At 58.1% G+C, this 23,427-nt stretch overlaps 10 protein-coding genes across 10 annotated transcripts, besides 11 other annotated features; all 10 read right to left on the bottom strand.

Annotated features, from left to right (window-relative positions):
* Positions 1-52: 52 nt before the first annotated feature.
* Tco025E_04498 (uncharacterized protein) lies at positions 53-1,507 on the bottom strand (the record flags this gene model as incomplete). The annotated part of the gene is made up of 1 exon (XM_029371408.1): positions 53-1,507. The coding sequence occupies one exon, from the start codon at positions 1,505-1,507 to the stop codon at positions 53-55; it is 1,455 nt and encodes a 484-aa protein (XP_029228512.1).
* A 77-nt stretch (positions 1,508-1,584) lies between these two features.
* Positions 1,585-1,614: a microsatellite.
* A 213-nt stretch (positions 1,615-1,827) lies between these two features.
* Positions 1,828-1,860: a microsatellite.
* A 609-nt stretch (positions 1,861-2,469) lies between these two features.
* Positions 2,470-4,332, bottom strand: Tco025E_04497 (putative kinesin-like protein; the record flags this gene model as incomplete). The annotated part of the gene is made up of 1 exon (XM_029371407.1): positions 2,470-4,332. The coding sequence occupies one exon, from the start codon at positions 4,330-4,332 to the stop codon at positions 2,470-2,472; it is 1,863 nt and encodes a 620-aa protein (XP_029228511.1).
* Positions 4,333-4,338: 6 nt separating this feature from the next.
* Positions 4,339-4,417: a sequence feature (A-rich).
* Positions 4,418-4,764: 347 nt separating this feature from the next.
* On the bottom strand, positions 4,765-6,543 carry Tco025E_04496 (pre-mRNA-splicing factor CWC22; the record flags this gene model as incomplete). The annotated part of the gene is made up of 1 exon (XM_029371406.1): positions 4,765-6,543. One exon carries the CDS (start codon positions 6,541-6,543, stop codon positions 4,765-4,767), a length of 1,779 nt encoding a protein of 592 aa, XP_029228510.1.
* A 185-nt stretch (positions 6,544-6,728) lies between these two features.
* Positions 6,729-6,762: a microsatellite.
* Positions 6,763-6,898: 136 nt separating this feature from the next.
* Tco025E_04495 (vacuolar protein sorting-associated protein) lies at positions 6,899-7,534 on the bottom strand (the record flags this gene model as incomplete). The annotated part of the gene is made up of 1 exon (XM_029371405.1): positions 6,899-7,534. The coding sequence occupies one exon, from the start codon at positions 7,532-7,534 to the stop codon at positions 6,899-6,901; it is 636 nt and encodes a 211-aa protein (XP_029228509.1).
* Positions 7,535-7,562: 28 nt separating this feature from the next.
* Positions 7,563-7,594: a microsatellite.
* A 57-nt stretch (positions 7,595-7,651) lies between these two features.
* Positions 7,652-7,697: a microsatellite.
* A 262-nt stretch (positions 7,698-7,959) lies between these two features.
* Positions 7,960-7,995: a microsatellite.
* A 125-nt stretch (positions 7,996-8,120) lies between these two features.
* Tco025E_04494 (putative aldehyde dehydrogenase) lies at positions 8,121-9,758 on the bottom strand (the record flags this gene model as incomplete). Its single annotated transcript, XM_029371404.1, has 1 exon — positions 8,121-9,758. The coding sequence occupies one exon, from the start codon at positions 9,756-9,758 to the stop codon at positions 8,121-8,123; it is 1,638 nt and encodes a 545-aa protein (XP_029228508.1).
* A 274-nt stretch (positions 9,759-10,032) lies between these two features.
* Tco025E_04493 (putative helicase) lies at positions 10,033-13,599 on the bottom strand (the record flags this gene model as incomplete). Its single annotated transcript, XM_029371403.1, has 1 exon — positions 10,033-13,599. One exon carries the CDS (start codon positions 13,597-13,599, stop codon positions 10,033-10,035), a length of 3,567 nt encoding a protein of 1,188 aa, XP_029228507.1.
* Positions 13,600-13,769: 170 nt separating this feature from the next.
* Positions 13,770-13,798: a microsatellite.
* Positions 13,799-14,025: 227 nt separating this feature from the next.
* Tco025E_04492 (uncharacterized protein) lies at positions 14,026-16,728 on the bottom strand (the record flags this gene model as incomplete). The annotated part of the gene is made up of 1 exon (XM_029371402.1): positions 14,026-16,728. One exon carries the CDS (start codon positions 16,726-16,728, stop codon positions 14,026-14,028), a length of 2,703 nt encoding a protein of 900 aa, XP_029228506.1.
* Positions 16,729-16,901: 173 nt separating this feature from the next.
* On the bottom strand, positions 16,902-20,465 carry Tco025E_04491 (uncharacterized protein; the record flags this gene model as incomplete). Its single annotated transcript, XM_029371401.1, has 1 exon — positions 16,902-20,465. One exon carries the CDS (start codon positions 20,463-20,465, stop codon positions 16,902-16,904), a length of 3,564 nt encoding a protein of 1,187 aa, XP_029228505.1.
* A 391-nt stretch (positions 20,466-20,856) lies between these two features.
* Tco025E_04490 (protein OS-9) lies at positions 20,857-21,624 on the bottom strand (the record flags this gene model as incomplete). The annotated part of the gene is made up of 1 exon (XM_029371400.1): positions 20,857-21,624. The coding sequence occupies one exon, from the start codon at positions 21,622-21,624 to the stop codon at positions 20,857-20,859; it is 768 nt and encodes a 255-aa protein (XP_029228504.1).
* A 184-nt stretch (positions 21,625-21,808) lies between these two features.
* Positions 21,809-21,826: a microsatellite.
* Positions 21,827-21,852: a microsatellite.
* Positions 21,853-21,944: 92 nt separating this feature from the next.
* Positions 21,945-23,156, bottom strand: Tco025E_04489 (uncharacterized protein; the record flags this gene model as incomplete). Its single annotated transcript, XM_029371399.1, has 1 exon — positions 21,945-23,156. One exon carries the CDS (start codon positions 23,154-23,156, stop codon positions 21,945-21,947), a length of 1,212 nt encoding a protein of 403 aa, XP_029228503.1.
* Positions 23,157-23,286: 130 nt separating this feature from the next.
* Positions 23,287-23,316: a microsatellite.
* Between the last annotated feature and the right edge of the window lie 111 nt (positions 23,317-23,427).

Below are 23,427 nucleotides of genomic sequence, written 5' to 3'. Positions count from 1 at the left end.
TACACTTTTTTTTTTTCGACTTGTGCGTATGCGCAACAGCATGGCGACCGCGTTATTTGAGCAAACGCTCTTCCAAAAAGGCATCAAAGTCATCCTCACCGCCAGTGCTTTGCGAAGTCTTCTCTTCCTTTGCCTTCTCTTGCTGACCCGGTTGGTCTTTTGTCCTCTCCTGTCCTCGCTGGGGTTGTCGCCCTTCTTCCACTACCGCCTCCGCCGCGTTCCCTTCGGAGGCAGTTAATGTTGGTAATGGGGCCTCCGCATCGGTCTTGGCTTGTGGCGGATCCGCAAAGTTGGCATGTGCAGGTGCAGCCACGAAAAGGTCCTCCACCGCCTTTGTCGTCTCTTGCACAGCAGACGGCTTAGACTCCTCCACCGCGTTTACAGCTTCTGGCGGTGCCATCGCTAGGGCTGTGGAAACTGCAGCAGACTCCACTTGGGGCGCCGTTGGGTTTGTCGCCGTCGCTATGCCGGTCCCTTGCTCCATGGCAGCGGCCGGAGGGGTAGGGGTCACCACCTGGGGGCGGTACATTTCCGTCGCGGCCACGTCGGCGGCTCGACTCGGCGGGGAAGTTTGGTTTCGACTCAGCAGCACGTCCGTCTCCATCCGACGGAGGAGGGCGACTTGGCCATCGGAGACATCACGCAGAACGTCGCGGTTGTCGAGCTTGAGGTCAGAGCTGAGAAGCACCGTCACCAGCTTGTGGTCCTCCACGATTTTCTCACGAAACCCGCGAATAACATCATCGGCCTCAATGGAGCCATCCGGTAGAACCTTTGCGTTGTTCAAATACTCTGCCAGAGTCATGCAGCAGTCCAACATGGCGGCAAGCTCCTCCTCTTTTGGGTAGTTGACACCCACGGCGTCTACAACGGGTCCTTCCTGCCGCCACCGCCGCTGCTGCTGCTGTCTCGGTTGCCTCGCCTGCCCGGGGGCCTCAGGCCTACGTCGCTGTTGCCGGCGGTTTGCTGCGAGAGTTATTTGCGTGTTAGTGTCCGGGTCAACATTTTCAAACGCGTTCGGGCCTATCGCATGCCGCACATCATCGCTGATCGTCGTCAATATGTATAGTCGCCCATCCGGGTGACCAGTAAACCAAATGGAGAGGTTTAAAATGAGTGCCAGGGCGGCCTCCCTTGCCATGCGCTCCTTTTCAGTGACGCACGGCACTCGTGTGGCGATGTTCTGCAGATCCCGCAGCAATCCCTTCTGTGAGGCCACCGCAAGATGCACGGTAGCATCGCAGTTCTTCACTAACGCGTCAAGGACGAGGACCGTTAAAAATTGCACCTTGGCATCACTCTCAGTGATGCGTTGACGCACGGCCTGCACCACGTCTCCCGCAGCTTCACTGTCGCTGTTCGCGCTCCTGCACAGAAACGACACGGATTCTTCACGTGGCATGGACAGCTGCGGCTGCGTGGCCTCCACCACGATGTCCTTATACGGTGTTGGTATCAGGCGCGACGCCGCGTCCTTGATGTTCTCTAAAAGGGAAAGAACCACCATAGTATATATATATATATATATACTTTTCCTCTTAATTCTGTTTTGGCTGGTTGTTGGCTCGCTGCTTCTTTTGTGCTTTTTTGTTGTTGTTGTTGTTGTTGTTCTTGAAAACAAAACAAAGCGACTTGCGAGCAATAAGAAAAGAAAACCGCACAATCGGGGCACCCATCCCACGCAGAGTTGTTAAGTGGCTGGGCCCAAGCGCAGCTCCGTCGTCACCGCCCTCTCCTCCGTGTAGAACGCTGCATGCATGTATGCGTAGCAGAGGGATAGCAGTAAGAAAACAAGAAAAAAACACACACAGAAAAGGCTCCCAGCTGACAACACAACAACAACAACCGAAAAAAAAAACAGGCTTGACTTCTCTCACTCGCAGCCTTGCTGCTTCGGTGGACCGCCGCCGCCATCATCTTAGTGGGCGGTGTCGTTCAAACACATCCACACACGTCCCCACCATCACATCCACTTTTTTTTTTCGTGTTCGGCTCCCAAGCTTCTGCCCACCACACCCCGCACATTCCTCGCACGCTCAGAGCCAGCGACCCACAGGCATACAAGGAGAGCCAGGAGGGTGTGGCTTCAGGAAGATAGAGAAAAGGGAAGGGGGTGCAACTGTTCCTTTAAACTCTACGGAAACAATACAGTGTATATGCACGGACACATGCACATGACGTAGAAAACACAAACTCATTTACTTCGTTTTATCTTTTTTTTTTTTGTCGTTCTTCTTCAAATTTACATGCAGCCGGAGAGGCAACCTCCACAGTAAACCCGCTACGCGCAACAAGAGGAATGCAAGACATCGATGGAACTCAAGAAGAAGCCCGCGGAGTGACACACACCCGTCATGCTGTCTATTTTCTCTATTTTTCCTCTCTCGCTATATCCCTCCTTTAAAAAAAGAAAAAAAAACAACAACAACACTACTTTCGTATGTTTCTTTGTGTGCGTGTCGGTGCTGTTTACATGAAAACGCACTGACATCCAGGTGGTCGCTTGTCAACCTCTGCCTGCAGCCGCACAATTTCTGCCTCCACGTCCGCAATCTCCTTCTGCAGTCGCGCAGTCTCCGTCTGCACCTCCGCCTTCGCCAAGGCTCCCTTTTCTGCGGCGACGACGACAGCGTAGTCCTTCTCGAGCGCGCGGCAGCGGCTATCCGCCTTCTGCTGCGCCTCTTGTAGGAGTTTCAACTCCTTCGCCTGCGCCGCCGCGCCTTCCGGACCCCCCTCCTTCTCCTCCGCTTCAAGTATGCGACGTCGCTCCTCCGGTGGGGCGGCAACGAATTTCTGCATCCGTTCCTTATTCTTATCCTTTGCTTCATCGGCCTTCAGGCGGGCATCAAACGCCGCATTCTTCTCCGCCTGCGCCGCCACCTTCTGCTCCCAGGTCTTCCTTGCCTCCTCAAGCTGCTGCTTGCGCTTCATCTCCTGCTCAAGAGTTTTGTCCGTCTCGTCCTTTTCCGCCTTTGTCGCGCCCATCTGTCGCCTCTTGGCGCTGTGTTCATGCTCAAATTTCTCCTTGTGCCTCTTCGTGCGGCAGCGATTTAACGCAATAGCGTGTTTCGCCAACGCAATCGCCTTCTCCACCTTACGCAGCTCTACCTCCGCCTCATGGTGGGCGGCCTCCTGCTTCATCAGCTCCACTTCGCGCGCATTGAGCTCGTGTTGCACAATCTGCGTCGACTCCATCTGCTTCACCACCTCCGTTTTGAGGCTCTTCACCTCTTCGGAAAGGTTCCGCAGCTCCATTAGTGCCTCGTCGTGCATCAGCTTCGGCCTGCACTTCAGCTTCATTAACTTTGTCGCCAGGGTCAGGGTCTGTACCGTTTCGCGCGCATGTTCGTAGAAGGGACTGACGCAGCAGAGGAAGGAGAGGTTGAATCCTTGCTGGAGGAGGTCTGGAAAGAGTTTCGTAAAGGCCGTTTCACGGGTTGGAACCTTTGCCAGCGGGTTCTCCCCACTGTCGTGCTCCACCGCCACGTCTATGCAGCGCTGAAAGGCGGCTGGCATGCTGCGTAGCAGGACGAAGAGCACATTGATGCGGCGCGACTTGGACACCACCTGGTCCTGCTGCTCTGGATCCGCAAAGTCAAAGGTCTCCACAAAGCGAAATTGAACGGTGTGGCAGCTGTTGCGCTTAGGTACCACGCGTGCGAGCTGTCGCAGAACACTGAGGACATCAGCCGCTTTCCCAGCCTCCACTCGTGTGGCGCCCTGCAGCTTCATTCCCTCCGTGGCATCGTGGATGAGTTTCAGCTCCTCTACGGCGGTGGCCGCGGAAACTCTGCGCCGCTGTGCGAGGAGATCCATGTAGGTTTCATTGGGGGAGACGTCAATCGCCTCAATCTCGCAGGTGACTTTGGTGTTTTCGTGTTTTTCCCGCTTAAAGGCGTTAAAAATGTTCTCTGCAAAGCGTGGAAGAATGCCACGATTTGGTCCGTCCACGTCTTCGCCGTAGAGCGAATAGACGCGACCGCTACCGGTGGCACCGGCGACGCAAAAGGCCGTGTTGTAACCCTCTACAATCTGCGGGATCATCGGGGCCACCACCGCCTCGTAGACATCCTTCTGCGTGTGCACCACCACCTTTGGCCGCTCCTCGTCACGAAACGACCACAGCACCTTGTCGAGGTCAAACTGGCCGTTTTTGCGCGGGACAAAGCCGTTGGCTGCATCGAGGACGGTCAAGTTGCGGTGACAGTCCCAAGCAACAACCTCACGCGGGACAGGGCTGTCCTCCGGGCAGACAGTCGCCTCCGCCTCGGTGAACGGGCGCACACGCACACAGACATGGGCCTTGATGGGCTTACGGTTCTGATCCTCCATGTCCTGTTCGTTTTTTTTTGTTTCTCGTTTGTTCTTTTTTTTTCTATTTTATTCCGCTTTCTCCTTCTTTTACTTTCTTCCCTTCCTCCAGCTTACCTCCCGGACACTGACCGGAGCAAGTGAAGTGTGGGATGGGCTAAGTGCGTGGGCGCGCAGCGACTGTGGTGGGACACACAACCGCCACGTATGCATGCGAGGGAGGGAGAAGAGACGAGGGAGGAAGTGCGAGGCGGAGAACCGACACACACACACACACACAGAGAGAGAGAGATACAACAAGCAAGAGGTTAAGACGCCGCCTAGGGAAAATACGCATGCACACGCCTTTATTCCCGGCTGCGTCCACGGACTCCAGCTCACCGCCCAAATAGGCTCCAAACCTCGCGGCCACCGGCGCCACTCCCCCTCTCCCCTCCCCTGCGCCGTTTGTAGCTAAATGTACTCCCTCATGTTCTCTCGTGACCGCTTGTGGCTCCTGTAGTAGTCCGCGTCACCGCCGGGCCCCCGACTGTTGTAGGTGGAGGTGGCGCTCGCGTACATCGCCATTCGCGAGCGGCGCAGCTTCTCCAGCTGTGCCCGCACGCCGGCACCTAACTCGCCGAGCCCCATCGCCTCAAACAGATTCACGGCCCGCTCCAACCCCTCCTCGGGCGCGTTGAGAGGGAACAGTTTGGCTGTGCTTGACCGCAGCTCCTTGTCCTTCTCGAAGCGTTCCTGCACCGCACGCATCCCAAGCGCCTCCACCATTCCTTGCAGCAGCCACTGAATCACAAGGCGCTGCGACATGTCGCTTTCAATGATGTCAAGCACGGAAAGACATCTCTGCCACGGCAGTGAGTTGGTGCGTAAAAGATGACTGTAAATCTTGCACGTGTACTCAATTTGTTTCTCCACAAGATCCTCTGCGTGCTCGTAGCGCGCGCGAAAGGCCTCCGCAAAAAAACCCTGAAACTTCGCATTACTCTTACAGAGGCGTTCGGCCACCATGCCGTAGATTCGCTTGTAGATTGACTCCTCACAGCAGCCCTCTACCACCATGAAGCACACGGTGCGCTCCGCCTGGGGAGGCATCGACTTCAGGATCTTGTGCACCACCTCGTCCGCGCGGACGCTGCTGCGGATCGCCATGTACACGTCCTTACGAAGCTGCCGCTCGCGTTCATCAACAATGTGTTTCACGGCATCTCCGGCGGGGTGTTGCTCTTGCCCCATACGTCCCTGGACGCCAGGCCCCTCCTCCACCTCGTCAGCTGCCGCCGCCTCATCCTCAGCCGCCGCCACCTGCTCCAAGAGCTCGGTTTCCCAGTCGTCGCCCAGAACCGCACACCGCGCCGCCTCGTACGCGTCCTCGTGGGCGTCGTACTCCGCATCGACGGAAAAGCGATCGAGTTGCTCCTCCGCGTTCATCGTCGCCGCCTCATCGAGGTCCACCTCGTGGCACTTCTGCTCACTGGGCTCCACCAGCAGTAAGTGGGGCGGGATGATCGAGACAGTGTGCTTCACCCGCTCCCACGCCTGCACCTCGCGCAGGCACGCCTCCAGCAGCGTCTGCGCACGCGCGGAGAGGCGCAGCGCGTCGTCGTCCATCGCGAGGAGGTCACGAATCGGCGTCAGCACATGGGCGTGGAACTCCCCCACGTCTCGCTGCGACATGGCACGGAACGTTTCACGAAAGAGAGCCGCCGCCTGATCGACGTCGTCGTCGCAGCGCTTTTCCGAGGTGAGGTGGGCGAGAATTATTTGGTAGATGACCTCCACACTCACCACGTTGAAGATGTAGAGCCAGGCGAGGAAGCGGCTGACGCAGCGCAGCGCCGTCCAATCCCGGCGGCGATGCAGCCGCCACCACTGCACCACAAGCCGCTTAACAAGCAGGAGACCAATTATAGAAAACTCCTTGTTTACACGACTGACGAGGGAGGAAAAGACGTTTGAGAGGTCAGGGTCCGCCAACTGCGCCCGCATGAGGCTGCGGCAGAGCAGACCTCGGCCACGGATAATGTTCTCACGAAACAACTCTGTGACAGACAGCTGCACGTTATCGCCGCTCACTCGATTGATAATGCCGGTGATGCTACGACTGAGCGCCTGCCACGACTCACGCTGTAGCTCCTCCGAGGTCGTCTTCCCACCGCTGTTCTCCGTGGTTGCACCATCACCAGCGATCTCGCTCACCTCTCGCTTGCGGTGCGGCGGAACGTACCTCGACATAGCAGCCCCACTTCCCCTTCCTGTTCCTTCTGCCCACCCCGCCCCGTCCTATTAAAGTCGCTCGCCTTCGCCCTACGCGATCTGGTGCTGCAGAAGTAAGTAATGACTGGAAATGTCAGAGGCAGGGAAGGTGCAGCAAAAAAGAAAACAACAAACACATTGAAAAAGCAGGTATTGCGACAACGGCAGCGGCAGCAGCAGCACCACCACCACCATCAGAACTTGAGAAAGCGAGAAAGACACTTTGAACCGGCAATCCCCTCTTTTCTCCGAGGGGAGGGGGGGCGTAGCGCCAATAAGGTGCTGGCATAATTCACGACCCAGTTGCAGTTTCTGTCGCTTGTTAGGGGGTGTATCATGTGCCTGAGTTCGTCTTACTGGGGTCACGGAGATAGGCGTAAAAGGACTGATATGCACTCTCCAGCGCAAATGCAAACTCGCGTGCGCCCCTCTCGTTTAACTCATCGGAGGCCTTCATTGTGTCGAGCTTCTCTTTCCAAACCATGAGGCGACGGAAAAATTCTTGTTCGGATGTCCCTAAACGCCGTAGTCCCTGAATGAGGTCCGCAAGCAGCGTGTACAGCTGGTCCACCGCGGTCTGCTGCAGCTTGAGCGAGTCCATAAGCGTGATGAAGGACTGAACACACTCCAGCACCAGGGTGGAGCTCGTGTGCCCGTCCTCTTGCTGCTGGTTCTTGTCGGTGAGGCCAAACTGAATGCGGGTCCGCGCTGCAGGGCACTTGGAGCCGTAGTTTTCCCAGAAGGAATCAATGGTGGTGTAATACGGGTTACGGCCCTGCTCCAGGTACGACACACTCGACTTGTACTTCTCCAGCAGGCGGCGAATGGTCGCCTCGTACTGCTCCTGCGTGATGAGGTCGCGCAGCATCGCCTTCTCCACCTTCTCAATGGCGACGATGACGGCGTAGAGGTCGGCCAGGTACTCCACGTGCTGCCGCTCGTCCGGGGAGACGGTGAGGGCCAACTCCATGCTCCGCCCAGCTGCAGTGGGGGACGCGGTGTGTGTGTGTGCTTTTTTTTGTGTGTGTGTTGACTGTCGCAACTCACAGATGGGGGGCACCCGCGGCAAAACGCATGAATCACACGAAGAGAGAGAAAGAGAGAAAGAGAGATGAGGGACGAGCGTGAAGAGAAAAAATTGGCAACACGCAGAAGGATTTTTTTGTGGCAGACATTCCAAATATTTTTAGCTGTAGAAACCAGGCGCACGCACCAACTCCCCCCATTTCGGCGTTCTCCGCTGCTCCCCCCGTACGCCCCAGCGATGCCGCCGCACCCGAACGGCCACACGGTGTCCAGCAACAAAAAACCGCAAAGACAAGAACAAATGGTCGTCGCCCGCCTGCCACGGCACATACGCGCCCTGCCCATCATCGTCAGCAGCAAAGTGGACGCCACACACAGTGAGACAAAAGAAAAACGCACGCATACACAAACACAAACACACAAAAAAAAAAAAACAACAACGAAACCAGGCACAGAAGGGCAGAAAGAAAAAGTCTCCGTTTTTTTTTTTTAGGCCCACTGAGGGTCATTGAAGAGTGAGCAAGACATATCTACGTCGGCCTACTTTTGCTGCCCTTTGCGGCCGTTTCCTTCGCTGCCTTGTCGTTGCCGCCGGTGGTGACACACCAGGGGCGGAACATCACGCCGAGTCGCTTCCCCAGCGAGACAAGGTTCAACAACGCATGCATGAACCCCCGTGGGGCCGCGACGGAGACGGCATGCAGGAGTGTATCGTACGAATCGTGACCATGCGGAAACCACCACAGGTCCCGGTGGGCCCACCTGCTGGGAAGACAGTCATCGTTGATGCAGCGCACATTACACATTTCTTTTAGGCCCAAAACACCGTGTGTGCGGCCGATGCCGCTCTCCTTCCACCCACCCCATGGCGACTCGCTCATACCATGCGAGTAAAGGTGATCATTGATGCTCACCACACCACTCTCCAGTTTACCCGCCACACGGCGAGCGTTGGTGCGACTGCTAGAGAACACACTACTCGTCAGTGCAAATCTGCAGTCATTCGCCATGGCAACTACCTCCTCCTCCGTTGTAAATGGCACAAGAGGCAGGACAGGGCCAAATGTCTCCTCCCGCATAACACGCATGTCGGCTGTGACTCCGGTTAACACAGTAGCAGGATAAAAATTTCCACTGGAAACATCACCTGTCGGAGTACTCTGCGCCACGATGCGTGCTCCACGCGCGACGGCGTCCTCCACATGCTCCTTAATGGTCTGGAGCTGCGACTTGGTGGTCACCGCACCAATGTCAACGTTGAAGTTCACATCCGGTCCATGCCGCAGCGCCCGCGTCTTCGCGACCAACTCTGCAAGAAACTTGTCATATATGGATGCATGGACATAGACACGCTCCACACCCCCACAGGACTGTCCTGCGTTTTGAAATCCAGCCCACAACGCGCAGTTCACAGCCCGCTCAATGGCGGCGTCGGCGAGCACAATCATTGGATCCTTCCCACCGAGCTCCAGCGACACCGGCGTGAGGGTCTCCGCTGCAAGGGCCATTAGCTTCTTCCCAACCAGTACGCTGCCGGTGAAGAAAATCTTATCCACGCCTGCCTTCAGCATGCCTGGGCCAACATCAGCACCCTGCAGGACAACGTGGGCAAAAAGGCCGGGAGGAAACTCCCCGGCGTTGATGCATTCTTCTATAAATCGTCCAACGTGCGTTGTCGGTGTCGCCACCTTCAGTACAACGCCATTGCCTGCCATCAATGCCATAAGGACCTCATTGAATGGGATCGTGAATGGAAAGTTCCACGCAGTAATGATGCCAACAACGCCAAGAGGAATGTATTGTAGCGTATTTGATTTGTTGAAGAAGAGCATATTTCCACAAGGCAGCTTCTGTGGGGCGAGAACACGGGCGGTGTTCGCCGCGTACCATTTACAGGCCATCACACATGGCAGTATCTCCGTCCCCAACGCGTCGTGACGCGTTTTGCCGTTGCACTGCGAGATGATGGCTGCGGCACGGTCCGCGTTGTCTGCCAAGAAGCGCTGCATTTTTTTCACGTGTTTCGCCCGCTGCGCAAAAGAGAGGGAGGCCCACACCTTCTGCGCCTCGCGTGCGTGGGCGACGGCGCGATTCACATCCTCCACCGAGTTGGGCTCCACTGGCTCCAACTTCTTCCCTGTTGCGGGATTCACTTGCGGGATCGACATGGCTGCGGTCGTCTTGCTTACTTCCTCACTTCACGCAGGTGGCGAGGCGGAGGGCCGCCAACACAAAGAAGTGAGGAGAGACAAACAAGAGAGGCAGAGAGTGCGGTGGGAGGTCAATAGAGTGAGGCAAAGAGACCACACAAAAGCAAAAGTATAACCGTGTGCCTCTGTGTAGATGAAGAAACAGACGGAGCACCTAGCAGACAGAAAACCAAATGCACTCGCACACGCAAATAAATAAATAAAAGCAAACGATCACTCAAGCAGGAGCGCATCACAGTTGCAGGGTTGTTGTGAATGGCGGTAGCTCCTCCTCCTTCACGTGGGCCGCGTAGGTCTCACACAAGGCGTCATAGCGGTCTCTTGCATCTGCCGCGTGGCAGATGCCAAACCGCACGGAGAGAAGTCGATCAAGTGGGGTACGTTGCCGCCGCAGAATGTCACGCCGCTTTTGGACCACCATCGGTGACACCCCACGCGACACACGGGCGTGTGTGGCACCCAAACCACCATTATTATTACTGTCATTCCCCACCGGGGGGGCCAGCAGCCCCTCCTCTAATTCCTCCCCCGTCACTTCTCTCCGTCTCTTTCTTTTTATTCTTTCTCCTGCTTCATCGACATCGCCCTCGTCGTCGTCGTCGTCGTCGTCGTCTTCGGCGCCCAACTCGGCCTCATCGTTTCGCTTCTGCTCCTCCAGCGCCCGCAATTCATCCTCCACGTGCTGCTGCGCCTCACGATCTTCCTGGTCCTCAAGCCGCATCATCTCTGCCCGAATATCCACCGGCTCCGTCGCGCCCGCGTCGTCGCCGTGCGCCTTACCCCGCTGGCATGGGTCCTCCACGACGGTGGCATCCTCATCCAGGTCGTGGAAAAAGCTTCGGAGACGCACCGGGTCGGAGAGTGCCGCCAGTGCCTCCGCACTATCCTCGTAGACCACGTCCACGCTTGCCATGGCGTGAAATTGCCCACCGCGAATGACGACGTTGTTAAGCTTCTTCCGCTCCCGGGCCTTCTGCAAGATGTTCTCCTCCACCGTGTGCTCACTGATCAGGCGGTAGATCGTCACCGGCTTCGTTTGGCCAATGCGGTGGCACCGATCCTGCGCCTGCAGATCCATCGTTGGGTTCCAGTCGCTGTCGTAAAATATAACGGTATCCGCACCTGTGAGGTTCAGGCCTATTCCTCCTGAGCGTGTGGAGAGAATCATGCATGTGATGCGGTCATCGTCGTTAAAGCGATCCACAAAGGCCTGCCGTTTCTCGGCGGGGGTGCTTCCATCAATTCGTAGATACGGAATACCAACGATGGCCAAAAACCGTTCCAAAATATTCAACATTTGTACAAACTGCGTGAAGATCAACATTCGGTGACCCTCGCGACGCAGTTGTTTAAGGGAGTGTTGCAGGAACTGCAGCTTGCCGCAGTCGTGGATCAGCAGCTGCTTGTCTGGGAAACTGAAGCAGCGACGCACATGCAGCGGCCACAGCTCCGCCAGAAACGAGGAGGCGTCAAAGACGCCACGTCGTGTATGCGGATTTTCAGGCGAACGACTAATCGCAAGCAGCGGCGCCAGACTTTCTCGCGTATGCGAGCGAAATGCCTGGTAGTGTGCCACAGGAAGCCGGCAGTGCAGACGCGGCGGGTGCACGGCCGCGACGCGAGGGACATACACCGCAACTTTTTGCGCAATAGGCAAAATAGCACAGGAACGCTGCGCAAGATTTGGGCGCAGCCGTGCGGGGAGAGTTCCGTGTCCTCGGCAGGACACAATCTCAAGACACCGCGGGTGCCACACATGCACAGTGGCCTCCATGCGCCGGTGTCTTTGTGCTTGAATGGCGGTCGTCATCGCATAACGCTGGCGGGCACGGGACTGTTGATATCGAACCTGTTGGCACAGCATGGACCACACGGCGTCCGTAAAGCAGTCCTTTGTGTCTTCACCCAAAACCTGCTCCACGGGAGCCTCGGTTGGCCAATAAAAATTTTCCGCAGCGTAGCGTGGCAAGGGGCACGCAAGCGGCTGGTCGCTCAACAGCGGCTGCAGCCCCACGCACTCCAGCCACGTGTCGTCAAAAAAGACGTCGTCGCTGTGCTCCACAGGAAGCGAGACGTCCTCCACGCAGAGGCGCCACTTCTGGAAGCGACAGCGGCCACCAAAGTCATTGCCGTGAAGCAGAATTTCGCGCGGCACCAGCAACGTGATCGCGCTGAGGCAATCCAGAGCCACGGGGGAAACCGTGCGACGCTCTTCAAACATGTCGGGGTGGTTGCAGACCTTGCGGAGCGCCAGCAACACCCCCAGCACCCCACCCGCCCCGCCACGGATGCGCTCACGCGTCTCCGTAAGCTGCATGTAGTCATCGTACAAAAGACGCTGACGCCGGGAAAGGCGACACACGACGACTTTCTCCGTCTTGGAGGGGAGTTGAGCCTCCACGTCCTTCTTCAGCCGGCGCAGCATGAAGGGTCGCAGCAGCGACTGGAGACGGCGCACCACCTCCTCATTGAGAGACGTGCGCCCCGTCACCATGTCCTCCATTGGGTTGCTGAACCACTCCCGAAACTCCTCGTTGGAGCTAAAGGCGGAGGCAGACGGCAGTAGAAAGTGAAAGAGCGACCACAGCTCCATCACCGAGCTCTGCAGCGGTGTCCCGGTTAACAACAGGCGATACTCCGCCTGCAGGTCAAAGAGCGACTGCCACTTCTTACTCATGAAATTTTTCACCTGATGTGCCTCGTCAAGTACGAGAAATCCCCATGGACGCCGGCGAAACACCGCCCGCTCCGTCACCATCAGGTTGTAGGAGGTGATGCAAACGTGGAACGCATCCTCGCCCATCCACCCTTTGCGCAGGCGGTGTCGCTCCTTGCGGGAGCCAATGTAGACCAGCACCTTCAGCCCTGGACACCAGCGCTGAAACTCCGCCTTCCAGTTAAGCACGACCGTCGTCGGCACAACGATAAGGTGCGGTCCCCAATCGTTTTTGTACTCGGCAAAGAAGGCAAGCAGGGCGATGGTTTGGATCGTCTTACCCAGCCCCATCTCGTCAGCCAAGATACCATTGAGCTTCTTAGTGTAGAGGTTTGTCATCCAGCGCAGTGCGGAGCGTTGGTAGTCGCGCAGCGGCCGTCGCCCTTTCTGCGTGTCGAGCAAAGAGAGGGAGCTCTCCGGCGCGGCCCCACCACACATGCATCCCGTCATGCCACAGTCCTGCAGCGCAGCCGCAGCTGCCACCGCGCCGGCACCGTCGCTATCACCGTGGGCAGGAGGAGGTTTCGCCTCCGCAAAGAGGCCTTCAAGCAGCGCGCGTGTGGTGTTCTCCGCCTCACGCAGGAGGTCCTCCTGTCGACGCTCCGTCTGCCGCCGCTTCAGCTCATCGAACTCCACACAGAGAAGCTGCTGAAACACGTCGCCGCGCCGTGTCCACTGCTTCTCTACGGCCGTAAACAACTTGTTGCCAAGCCTTGCCCTCGACTCGCGCTGTTTGGCACGCAGACGTTCCTCGCGCCTTTGGAGGTCCTCAAGATACCGAGTGAGATCCCTCTGCAGAATGCGTCCACGGGCGGCCGCACGGTGCTCGTTCGCCTGACTCTCATGCAGTCGGCGCAACGTTGAAAGCGCCACACGTTGCCACGGCGGAAGAACTGTTGTAGGCGCAAACAAAAACGACGGCGCTGCAGCGGCCGCACGACGACGGTGCGATTTCGACGTCGCCGCCAAAGACTGCTGGCGCAGAAGGGCTGGCACGACGGGGTCGACTTCAGGCGCCGCCGTCGTGGCGGAGGCGGAGGCGAGCTCCTCCTCGCCGCGTTGTCGCTTGCGCCCGCGTGGCATTTGCGGCAGCCACCTCCCGCCGCCTCACCTCCTCGCCGTCGCTGTCGCGGGGATCTATCAGCCACACCGTACGCGCGCGTGTGTGGGTGTGTGTCTGTAAAAGAGAGCGGGGAGGGGAGGCGTAGACCGTGCAGAATCCAACCGACCCTCCCCAGACCACACATGCTTACAGAGAGAGAGAGAGAGAGAGAGAGAGAGACAAGAAGGAAACAAGCAAAAGGGCAAAAACCACAATGACCAAATGGCGCTTCCTCACAGATTGAGTAAGAGCCTCTGCAGAAAGAGGCAAGCAAACCACAAAAAAAAAGAAAGAAGCCACAACGTCATCAAGCGGGATCATCGCCGCGGGACCTCGCACCAGCACGCGTCCCTACCCGCATCCCCGTCTTTACTTCCTTTCCCTCCTTCCATCCGGCACCTTCTCGCTCAGTTACCACATAAAAGCCGCAGCTGAAACAGCGTATCTCGCCTCTCCGCTCCGGTGGCCTCCAGTGCGTCAAAGAGATCCGTGACGGCCTCTGCTAGACCATTGTAACTCCGCAGTGAAGACCCCAACCGCAGCAATACCTGGGAGGAGAGAAGGGCGTGCACAATCTTACTTCCTTCCCCGCGCCGCATCAGAGCCAGTCGGTGTTCCGTCATTTGATGACAAACCACGGCCATAATGTATTCCAGGGTTGCTCTATCAAAGAGCGCCTTCGACGCCGGCAAAGTGGCATTCGCACGCAAGAGGTGGAGTAGCGTTTCCACCCGCATGCTGGCAGCCGCCTGGTTGCAAGTGGCAATGCAACGCAGCCGGACAATGTGCGCAGGAGGAACCCGCAAAAGGCCGCTGCTTTGCACCTCGTAACTCATAATGCGCAGCAGATGTGCCGCATCCACGGGAGTCAGACTCTCATCCTGCAGAAGCGGCGCCAAATCAAAAAAAATCGGCACACGCCGGGCGTTGGAGGCCTCCTCGGGTAAATGGACAAACGCAATGGATCCCCCAATTGCATGGGCACACTCCAAAGCGCTCAGTAAAGGATAAAAAGATTCCTTCCGTCCCGTCCCGACACGAGGTATTTGCAACGCCAGCAACGCTAGAACCTCTTCACACAGCCATGCCGATGTGTTCCCGCTCCGTTTTTGCTGCGCCAACTGCTCCATCCAACGACGAAGCACGCCCAGGTCTATCATGCCTTGAGACTGCAATTTAAGCAAGAAGTGTTTTGTCACATCTTTTAATTGCTTGTAGTCGTCCGGAAGGAATTCCGCCATGGAAATCAAGGTGCAGGTAATATCCACACCATGCATGCGGCACCACTCCAAGTTGCGGTTGCCCTGCATGTAGTAAAACACCCGCTCCATCAGCTGCTGAACAGCAGGAGACACCTTCGCGTGCTGCGCCGTCGACAGCTCCATCAGGTGAAGAAGGGCCTTTAATAGCATAGGAACATCATCGCCGGAGTAGTCCCTAAAGCGGAACCCCGTTAGACGCTGCAGCATGTCCGTAACGAAAGGGTGCTCGGGGCTCCATCCTTCGCTACGTGCACGAACACGTTCCCGAACCTCCACGGCCGCCGTCGTACGCCGTCGCAGCAGCTGCCTTTCCTCAGTGCTGGGTACCACGAGGATGGACACCGCGTATAGACCCTGCACGCAGGAGCGAAGCGGCAACGCTTCTGGACGGTGTCCGAGAAACGACTCTTGGATGAGGAGTCCCATCACATCCCTTACGCCGTCTGTGTACACCGCCGTGCGGGCGCACATGCTCATCGAGTACAGCACCCAGGACCACACATCGGTTAGCTTTGCGGCAATGCCTTCTGTCAGCTTCACCAGCTGCGCCACAGTTGTCTGAACCTCCTCCGTCGCCGGCCGCAAGCTGCAAACAAGCTTTTGTGTGACTCGCCACACGGCGCCGACGGCCACTTGCTCCACACGCCCACCACCAGGACGCGACCAACCCGCAACATCGTCAAAGAACTGCAACTGCCGCACGAGACTTGAGACGACCCGCAGCAGCGTGCGGTCCTCCAGGGCTTCGTGGTGGTCGCCTGCCCCCGCTCCGCCGCCGTCCTCCTTCACCTCTGGCGTCCCCGCCCCAGCCCCCATCCTCCGCTGCCGTCCCGCGTAGGGAGACCGACTGGGAAGGGCGTGACTCACGGCCATGGCAATTTTCGCCACGTCGTAGGAGTTCAACGCCTTGTGGAAGTTCGTCTGGCAAAGGACCTCCAACAGCGCCAGCTTCATCGCAACGACAGCACCCTCTTCGTCGTTATTTTCAGTGCGAAAAATCGGAAGAAAATCAAACAAAAACTGTGCGTAGCCACCCGGAACAACTGTGGAGAGCTGCAGCTCCTCACGGAATGCATTCTCTACGCGGTCCCACCTCAGCGTCGTGCCGAGGCTGTGACCATTACCCCTAGCGCCGCTGCCCCCATTGACGCCCGCTTGTGCTGTGCCGTTGGTTGACGCATGCGTTGAGGGCCGCAGTGCAAGGACAGGAAAGATGTGAAGTGCCTGCAGCGCTTTGTTCCCGCGCAAGCTGCTCAGCACATGGGCGTCCACAAGGCGTGTGGCTGCTTCTAGGACCGCGCGAGTACGCCGGAACTCCACCTCTTCCCCAGCCTTTGTGGCTCCCCTGCACCGCCTTCCCTCCAGTTGCGCCGCGCTACTGGTGTACATAAAGACACTAATCACCGCCAACTGCAGGGCAGCGTCTTTTGGGTACGTTGCCGCCTCTTGTGTCAGGATGTCGAAGAGGTGATCGGCAATCGCAGGCTTTCCGTACCGTTTCCCAAGCTTCATGACAACGACCGCCGCCTTCTGGATGGAGTGCGGGGAAGCCGTTTGTGGGGTGACTTCAGAAAGCCTCTCCGCAAGTTTTTCATGCACGATGGGTAGCGGGGCCGCTTGCAGCGATAAGAGACTACTGAGCGCCTCGATGGCGCGCTCCACCGGAACCGTAATGCGAGAAGAAACAATGGCAAAGGCACACTTTTCACACACACCCCTCACGTCGTCGCTACGATACCGCAGGAGTTGCAACGCCTTGACGATCAAGAGGGAGTCTTGACTGTTGAACGGTCGTTCATACCTCGCTGCACGCCGGACTAGCGCGTGCAGCACCCTGTGAGCAGCCATTCTTGTCTTTGTTTTTTTGTCAATTGTAGAAAAAGGAGGAAGCGTTGCAAGCGAACTCAGCACACGCACGCACACACAGACGCAGAAAGAGATGCATGCAATTTGCGAAACTGCACAGAGACACTTAGCTGGAGCCATACAGTTTCAGACTTCTGCGTGGTTCATGTTGCCTCTCACGTGGTGACTGTGGCTCCGCTGACGCCGTTCACACTTATCTGTAGACTTTCCCGCCTCCTTTCTAGCGCGCCGCCGTCCGCGGGTAGCGGAATCGCCTCAACGCCCTCCCCCACCACCACCGCACACAGCGACTGCCTCGGCAGGGATGCAACGGCGAGGCCGCTGACGCCGCGAACATTCACGCGCGTATGCCACGCCACGCGGAGCATCTCCGCCCGTCTCGCAGCGGCGGCCGCCTCACATGTGTGAAGGCACGTCAGGCGCTCGTCGTTGACCACGACGGCGGTCTCACCGCCGCCGTCGTTGTCCTGCGGGGGCCCGGGGAGCCAGCGTACCCCGCGGGCGGCGGTGAGGCCGACGCGCACGGCGCACACAACAACGATTGCCGACACCCCCACGTGCAAAAGTGCGACGTCACCGGAGTCCATGGCGGCCAGCACGCGCCACACGGCGAAGACGTCTCCCGCCTCCCCCTTCGCCTCCGCCGGTCCACCCTGCTGCTGCAACCGAGTCCCAATCTGCGGTCCCACGGCGACGGCGTTTACGGCGGCTTTGGCCAACGAGAGGCGTGCCGTGACGGTTCCATCCGCCGCACCGCAGACACCCAAAACCCCGTTCGTGTCAGCGACGACCACAAGTCGATCTTCGGCGCTCAGCGTGGCCGCCGCCATCACCGGCTTCGGCGTGGGGGCGCAGAGCGACACGGTGCGACGCAGCTGCAAGCCCTCCGTGAGGGAAAACACCCGCACACGTCCATCGCTGCCTCCCACGACGATGTCCTCAGACGTCACGCAGACCGACAAAAACCGCGGAACCCCACGGCCCTCCGCCTCAGCACCAGCGGCAGCCTCCAGGTGCTGGCCCACGTGGGCGATGACGCGCCAGCTGTGGCGGATGGACCACTCCCACAGTGCCAGCGTCGCCAAACCCCCGACGGTGACAAAGCGCACACCACTGCCACCGTCGCCGGTGGCGGCGCAAGTCGCCATTGCCAAAATATTTGAGTCGTGGGGGCCCGTCATCGTGAAAGGGGCCTCCATGCCCATCTGTGAAGAGTTTGGGAGCGACAACGCCGTCAGCATCGAGTTCTCACCCCCACATACGACGGCGGACGCGGGACTGGGAAGAAAGAGGACGGCGTTGTACTCACGACCAATAATGGCGCCACCAAAGAGAACGCGCGTACCGCTCGACGCGTCGCAGACGAACCATTCAGCCTGCACACCATCCGAGCAGTGACCGACAAAGACAGGGAGGTCAGAATCGCCAGAAACCTTGGCTGGAATAGTTGCGGACAGCAGCCGAGGGGCCTTTACGCCGCGATACTCTGCAGCCAGGTACCAGCCGAAACGCGATGTCTGGCGCCTGTAGACGGAGATGTCAGTTCCAAACAGTGTCACGGCAACGGTCTCGCTACAGGCGAGAACGGAAGAAATGCGCCACGGCAGCCGCAGCGGACACGACACCGGAAGGACATCAACACCTTCACCCCCAGCCCGCAGGAGAAGAACACGCACTTCACCCTGCGCAGATACCACAGTGACGCGGTCACAGGGGCCGCCCACATGCCGTGCCTCATGTATGACAGACGCAATTGGACCCTGAAATAGGCGCTCGCGGGGCAGCAGTTTTGTGTTTGTGCGTGCATCCCCCCTCGTGTGGAGAACACTCACGGAAAGACCACCTTCCTCGTCGCCCATGAAGAGGCAAATATACCGTTGCTGCAGCTCTTGATCCTGGCATTGTTGCTGTTTTTGCTGTTGTTCATCTTCTTCCTTTTGCGGCTCCCGCCGCGGTGACAGCATACACGTGCTTAGCGTTGTGGTTTGCACTCCAGCACACTGACAAGTCATCCACACCGTTGCGGCCGCCTTAAGCAGGGGATCGACCTCCAACACAAGGAGAGCCCCACTGACGTGAATGCTGACAAGCAACACCCGCTCCCGCCAAAGCATCCCGCGCACGAGCAAAACCTTGGATGCACGCGACGCTGATGCATGGAGCAGGACGACGGTGCCTTGCATTTCTTCCTCTTCTTCTCTCTCGTCCTCCTTTTGGCACCGCGGTTGAGTTCCAGCTGAACTGTACCACTTGCCGTACACATTTCCACCAGTGGTACCAATAAGAGCGAGGAGGTACCGTTGTCGCCGCCCCCAGCCCGGCCCCGCGGCTACGCTGATGCATGAGGGCAAGTCCTTCTTTGCATCAGCTATAGGAATTGGCAGCCGCCGCTCCTTCGCCTTCGCGTCTCGTGGAAGAACAATGAGTTCGTCCTCTGTGCACGCCAACAAGCTTCCCTCGTTGTCGCACATCACACCGCGCACGTGTCTCCTGGGCCGCAGGGCGCGCGACAGAATCATCCCCCGTCGCGCGGGGCAGGGTGGCAGCGGGGTGTAATGAACGGCACCATCGAAGCCACACGACACCACTGCGGAGGCGTCGGAGGCGCGGCTGCGTAGGAGGGCAACTTTGTAAACGCCGCGACCATCGTGCTGGTGTCCGCGATGTAGGAGCCGCACTGGCTCCACCGGCGCCGCCGCCGTTGCACAGAGAAGCCGCTGAGAGGAAAAGCTGAAGACGTGCACGCTGCCGTCCTCGCCGCCTGTGGCGAGAAGCAGCTTCCCGTCGTCTTCTGCAGCGAGGAGCAGCGAGACGTCGAAGACCCGTCGCCGTGAGAAGGACGCACCGGCGCCGCGCCAACAGCAGCTCCACATCGTCCCATTTGTCACGCCGGAGGCGGCGGGGGCACCGCTGGAGACGTACAGCGTCGCGGTGCGATCATCACTGCAGGTGGCAACGCAGAAACGCACGTGGTCCGCCTCCGCGCCGTCTTTCAAGGCAATGGCCTTCACTGCAAACACGGCGCAGCCGGGGCGATGGGCGTTGATCCACGAGAGAGGCTGGAGCACACCTCGCGCAGTGCCCGTTTCCTCCGCACACGCCCTCCGCACACGCCTCCGAGAGCCCGCGACGGGCACACGCCAAACTGCAATCGATCCGGCGTACGTGCCGGTAAAAACCGTCATGGCGGCACTGTCGCCCTCGACAACGGCATCCGCGGCAAGCGCGACTCCCAGCCCAGTCGCCTCATGCCGCACCAGCAAAGGCGCCGCTGGCAACGCACGCGCCGCAAGCAGGGCTTCCTCGCGGAGGAGGTACGCGGCGTTCATCGCCGTGACCACCAGGACACCGCCACCCGCTCCGAGACTTCGAAGACGCAGGACCCTTGCCATGCCGCCCAGCACGAATTGTGCGAGGCGACGGTCACCCGGATGCTCCTTCCGCATAAAATTGTTGGCGACAAAAACAGAATCGCCGCTGCCAATCAGAAGCATGACGTTCACCTCGCCGTTGGCGCCACTCACGGCATGCTCTTCAAGCGCCGTTATCACTGCTCCGTGGGGAAGTTCCGCCACCACCTCAACGTCGCAATTGCCGCCAACGTCCGCCGCATCCGCCAGCACACGGTTCCCGACCGCAAAACAAATACACTGCGAGCCGACAGCCACTGCACTCACTGGCGCGTGAAGAAAACAACTGTTGCGGCTCAACGACGGCATACCCCATGCCCTTCTTCCCACCCAGCCAGCCCGACAGGCACACTAACAGAACCTCCGTGACTGCGTGAAAAAGAAAAAGAAAAATGCGTGAAACGAGATTTAGAAAATGAGGGGAAGAGAAAAGCAGTCAAAAGCATGCAAAACAGGGTGGAAGGGGAGCGGCACAAAAAAAAACGAGAAAAAAAAAGAAACGCGATGGGTAAAAGCCATTCGTACAAAAGTCCGCGCAAACTTTTCAAGGAAAAAGAGCAGGTGGCAACTAAACAATTAAAGGATAAAAATCTAGCGTACTTAAAAAACATATCTGCAAAGAGAAGCAATAGCAACAACTAGGACGCACAACCACGCACTGATCCTTCATTCTTCAAACTCCCCCACCAATTTCCAGCTGTCAGAAGGTAGGTTGACCCGCCTTCGGACTTCTAAAAAGAAGCTCATGACATGTCATGAGCCGCTCCGTCATTTCTTGCTGCAGCGCTGGAATGCAGGCAAGCTTGGAGGTCACGCTCGCCACATAGCGGCATACCTCCACCTCGCGCAACGTCATCGTTTCAATTTCGTTGTTCCGTGCGCAGTACAAACGAATCTCCGTCTCTCGTGGGGCCTTTGTGAGGTCGCAGAGATCGCCGTTGGGATACCGTGTTCTGATGAAGCGTTCCCCAAAAGCATCCATGCCGAAGTGGAAGCTCAAGGCCTCCTTAGATGGGGCCACACCAAGCAGAAAGTGCGTCGGCGACCCTTGCAGCTCCGTCTCCAACAAAACCCCGTCTCCCAAAGTCATCATCGGCAGGTGCAGCTGTACCACATCGTTGTTCCAGCAGAATCTGTAGGTCCACCACCCCTCAAGCAGACTGACGCACAAGTCACGGAAGCTTTCGTCGATGCGCTGGAGGAACTGCGCTGGAACGCTACGGTTCACCTCAAAGAGCGCCGCAGGGCTCTCATGCTGCTGGGAACCCTCCGGCACGACACAAACAAACGCGGACCCATTGCTGAGACGCACTGGGTAGTACTGTTCCCTGCCAAGTCCACGCGGTGGGGGCTGCCGAGTAAAGACGACTTTGTAATTAAACTCCATAGCCTGCTCCAGAGGGCCAAGAGTTGCACCGCTCGGCATGAGGTCAGAGAGTGCCGCGAGTATCAAGAGAAGTAGCCACATTGCGAGAAAATGTCAAAACCAACCAACTAAGTTCTCACGGCTTGGCAGGAGGCAGAGGTGACAGAAAAGGCAAATCGGACCACCTCAACAACAGCAGAAGGCAAAAAGTCAATAATAAAGAATGAGGAGGAGGAGGAGAAAGGGGCAAAAGCAAGAAAACGAACTGGGCTTCTCGAATCATCATCACTCCCCCGCACAACGGCACATACACACACACGCACACGCACAGGCCCAATCGTGACGTTCTTTCCCTCCCCACCTCGCCTTCTCACTCCCACTCTGGTTAGCTTTGTGAGCCTCTTCTCATAGGGTGAATAACTTCAATCTTTTTCGCCGCACGCTCTTAGTCCAGCGGGCAGGGACTCCAACATGCCATTCTCCTCCAAAACTTTCTGCGTGACGTCCAAGAGCCGTCTTGCCTGTCGCTTGTCCATCACATCTGGCCGGTCTTGCCCATGGAAGCGGTGCCGCCAGCTGTCCATGTCCGCATGAAAGGGCTGCAGGAGTCGAGCACACGTGCCGATTTGACGCATTCCCTCCAAAGCCCTCGCCGCCCTTTCCGCACGTTCCGTTTCCCCCGTCGAAGATCTAAAGACCTCGCAGAGTCCCAGCAATGCCCCGTGCAAGGGGTCGACATGCGTTCGGGTGTGAAGCTTCCCACGCTCCCTTTCCAGCAACGCGAGAACGACGTCTGACTTTGCAGTCTGGCGGCCCAGTGAGAGAGCGACGGCATAGTGAAGTCTCAACGGGGCGTAGTCGGGGTGGAGCGCTATGAGTTCCTCAAGAATCGCGGCACGGCGAACCTCCAAACCGTTGAGGCTCGAAAACCCACTGCTGCAGAACTTCCTCCAGCGGCTATTCCGCTCGTAGTGAGCGCACTCTACAAGGGGCGTGTGGGCACTCGGCACAAAAGGAGACGACGCCGAAGCAGCAGCGTTCGACGCATTTAGCAACAACTGCAATCCTGCCACGAGGGCTTCGCCGTGGGCCCCTGCGTCATCCAGAGCGAGAAAGTACTCCGGCAATGCGGTAGTCAAGGCATAGGCTGCAACCGCCACCCACCGCCAAAGGAACTTGGGTTCGGCAAAGTACTTCTGCGGGACGGCATCCGCGGATTTCGCCTGTAGCACGGGAGAGAGCGTTTCCAGAACAAAATCGGTTGCCAACCGATACGTTTCCGCTGCATGCAGCACATCCTTTTCTGCGGCTATCGCCGTTGCCTTATCCGCTGCGCCGGCCAAAGTGCTCTCCAGCGCCAAGCCAACCTCCATCATGGAATCGGCGACGCGACTAATGGTGGTGGCATTCCCCACCTCCCTCGCCAGCCGCAGCTCAGAAAGCAGGTCCCGCGTGCCGTTCACCCACACGAAAGACGATGGGCTGTGGGCGCCTCCACTCTGCCACAGGGTCGCCGCAAGAGAAAGGCACGCGGCGGACAGGAGCGCCAAACCCCAAAAATACCTGCCCACACCTCTCGCAACACCGCGTGGCCCACCACGGGACTTCTTCCGTTCCGACCTTCGTCCCAGCATCAACAAGTAACCCTCCACGCAATTATCGGCGCTGCGTCTCGTCCTCCAGTGCGACTGTGTCCCCGCGCCCACACACCCCTTCTGCCCTCACATTCACACACACACAAACGCACCCAACAATGACGACGGGGACAGAGACAGAGAGAGAGAGAGAGAGAGATGCGGGGAAATTCGTCGAGGATGCAAACAAAAACCCACGTTACAAATTATTTATTAGACGTGTACATGGCGCTGGGAAGAATTTGTTCCTTTTTTTTTTGCTTTTTCTCAG

Source organism: Trypanosoma conorhini, assembly GCF_003719485.1.
Source record: "Trypanosoma conorhini strain 025E chromosome Unknown Tco_14.4_contig_00231, whole genome shotgun sequence".
In the NCBI taxonomy this organism is placed as follows: domain Eukaryota; phylum Euglenozoa; class Kinetoplastea; order Trypanosomatida; family Trypanosomatidae; genus Trypanosoma; species Trypanosoma conorhini.
The sequence above is the reverse complement of the archived record's forward strand: the minus strand, read 5'-3'. Positions and strand labels throughout refer to the sequence as shown.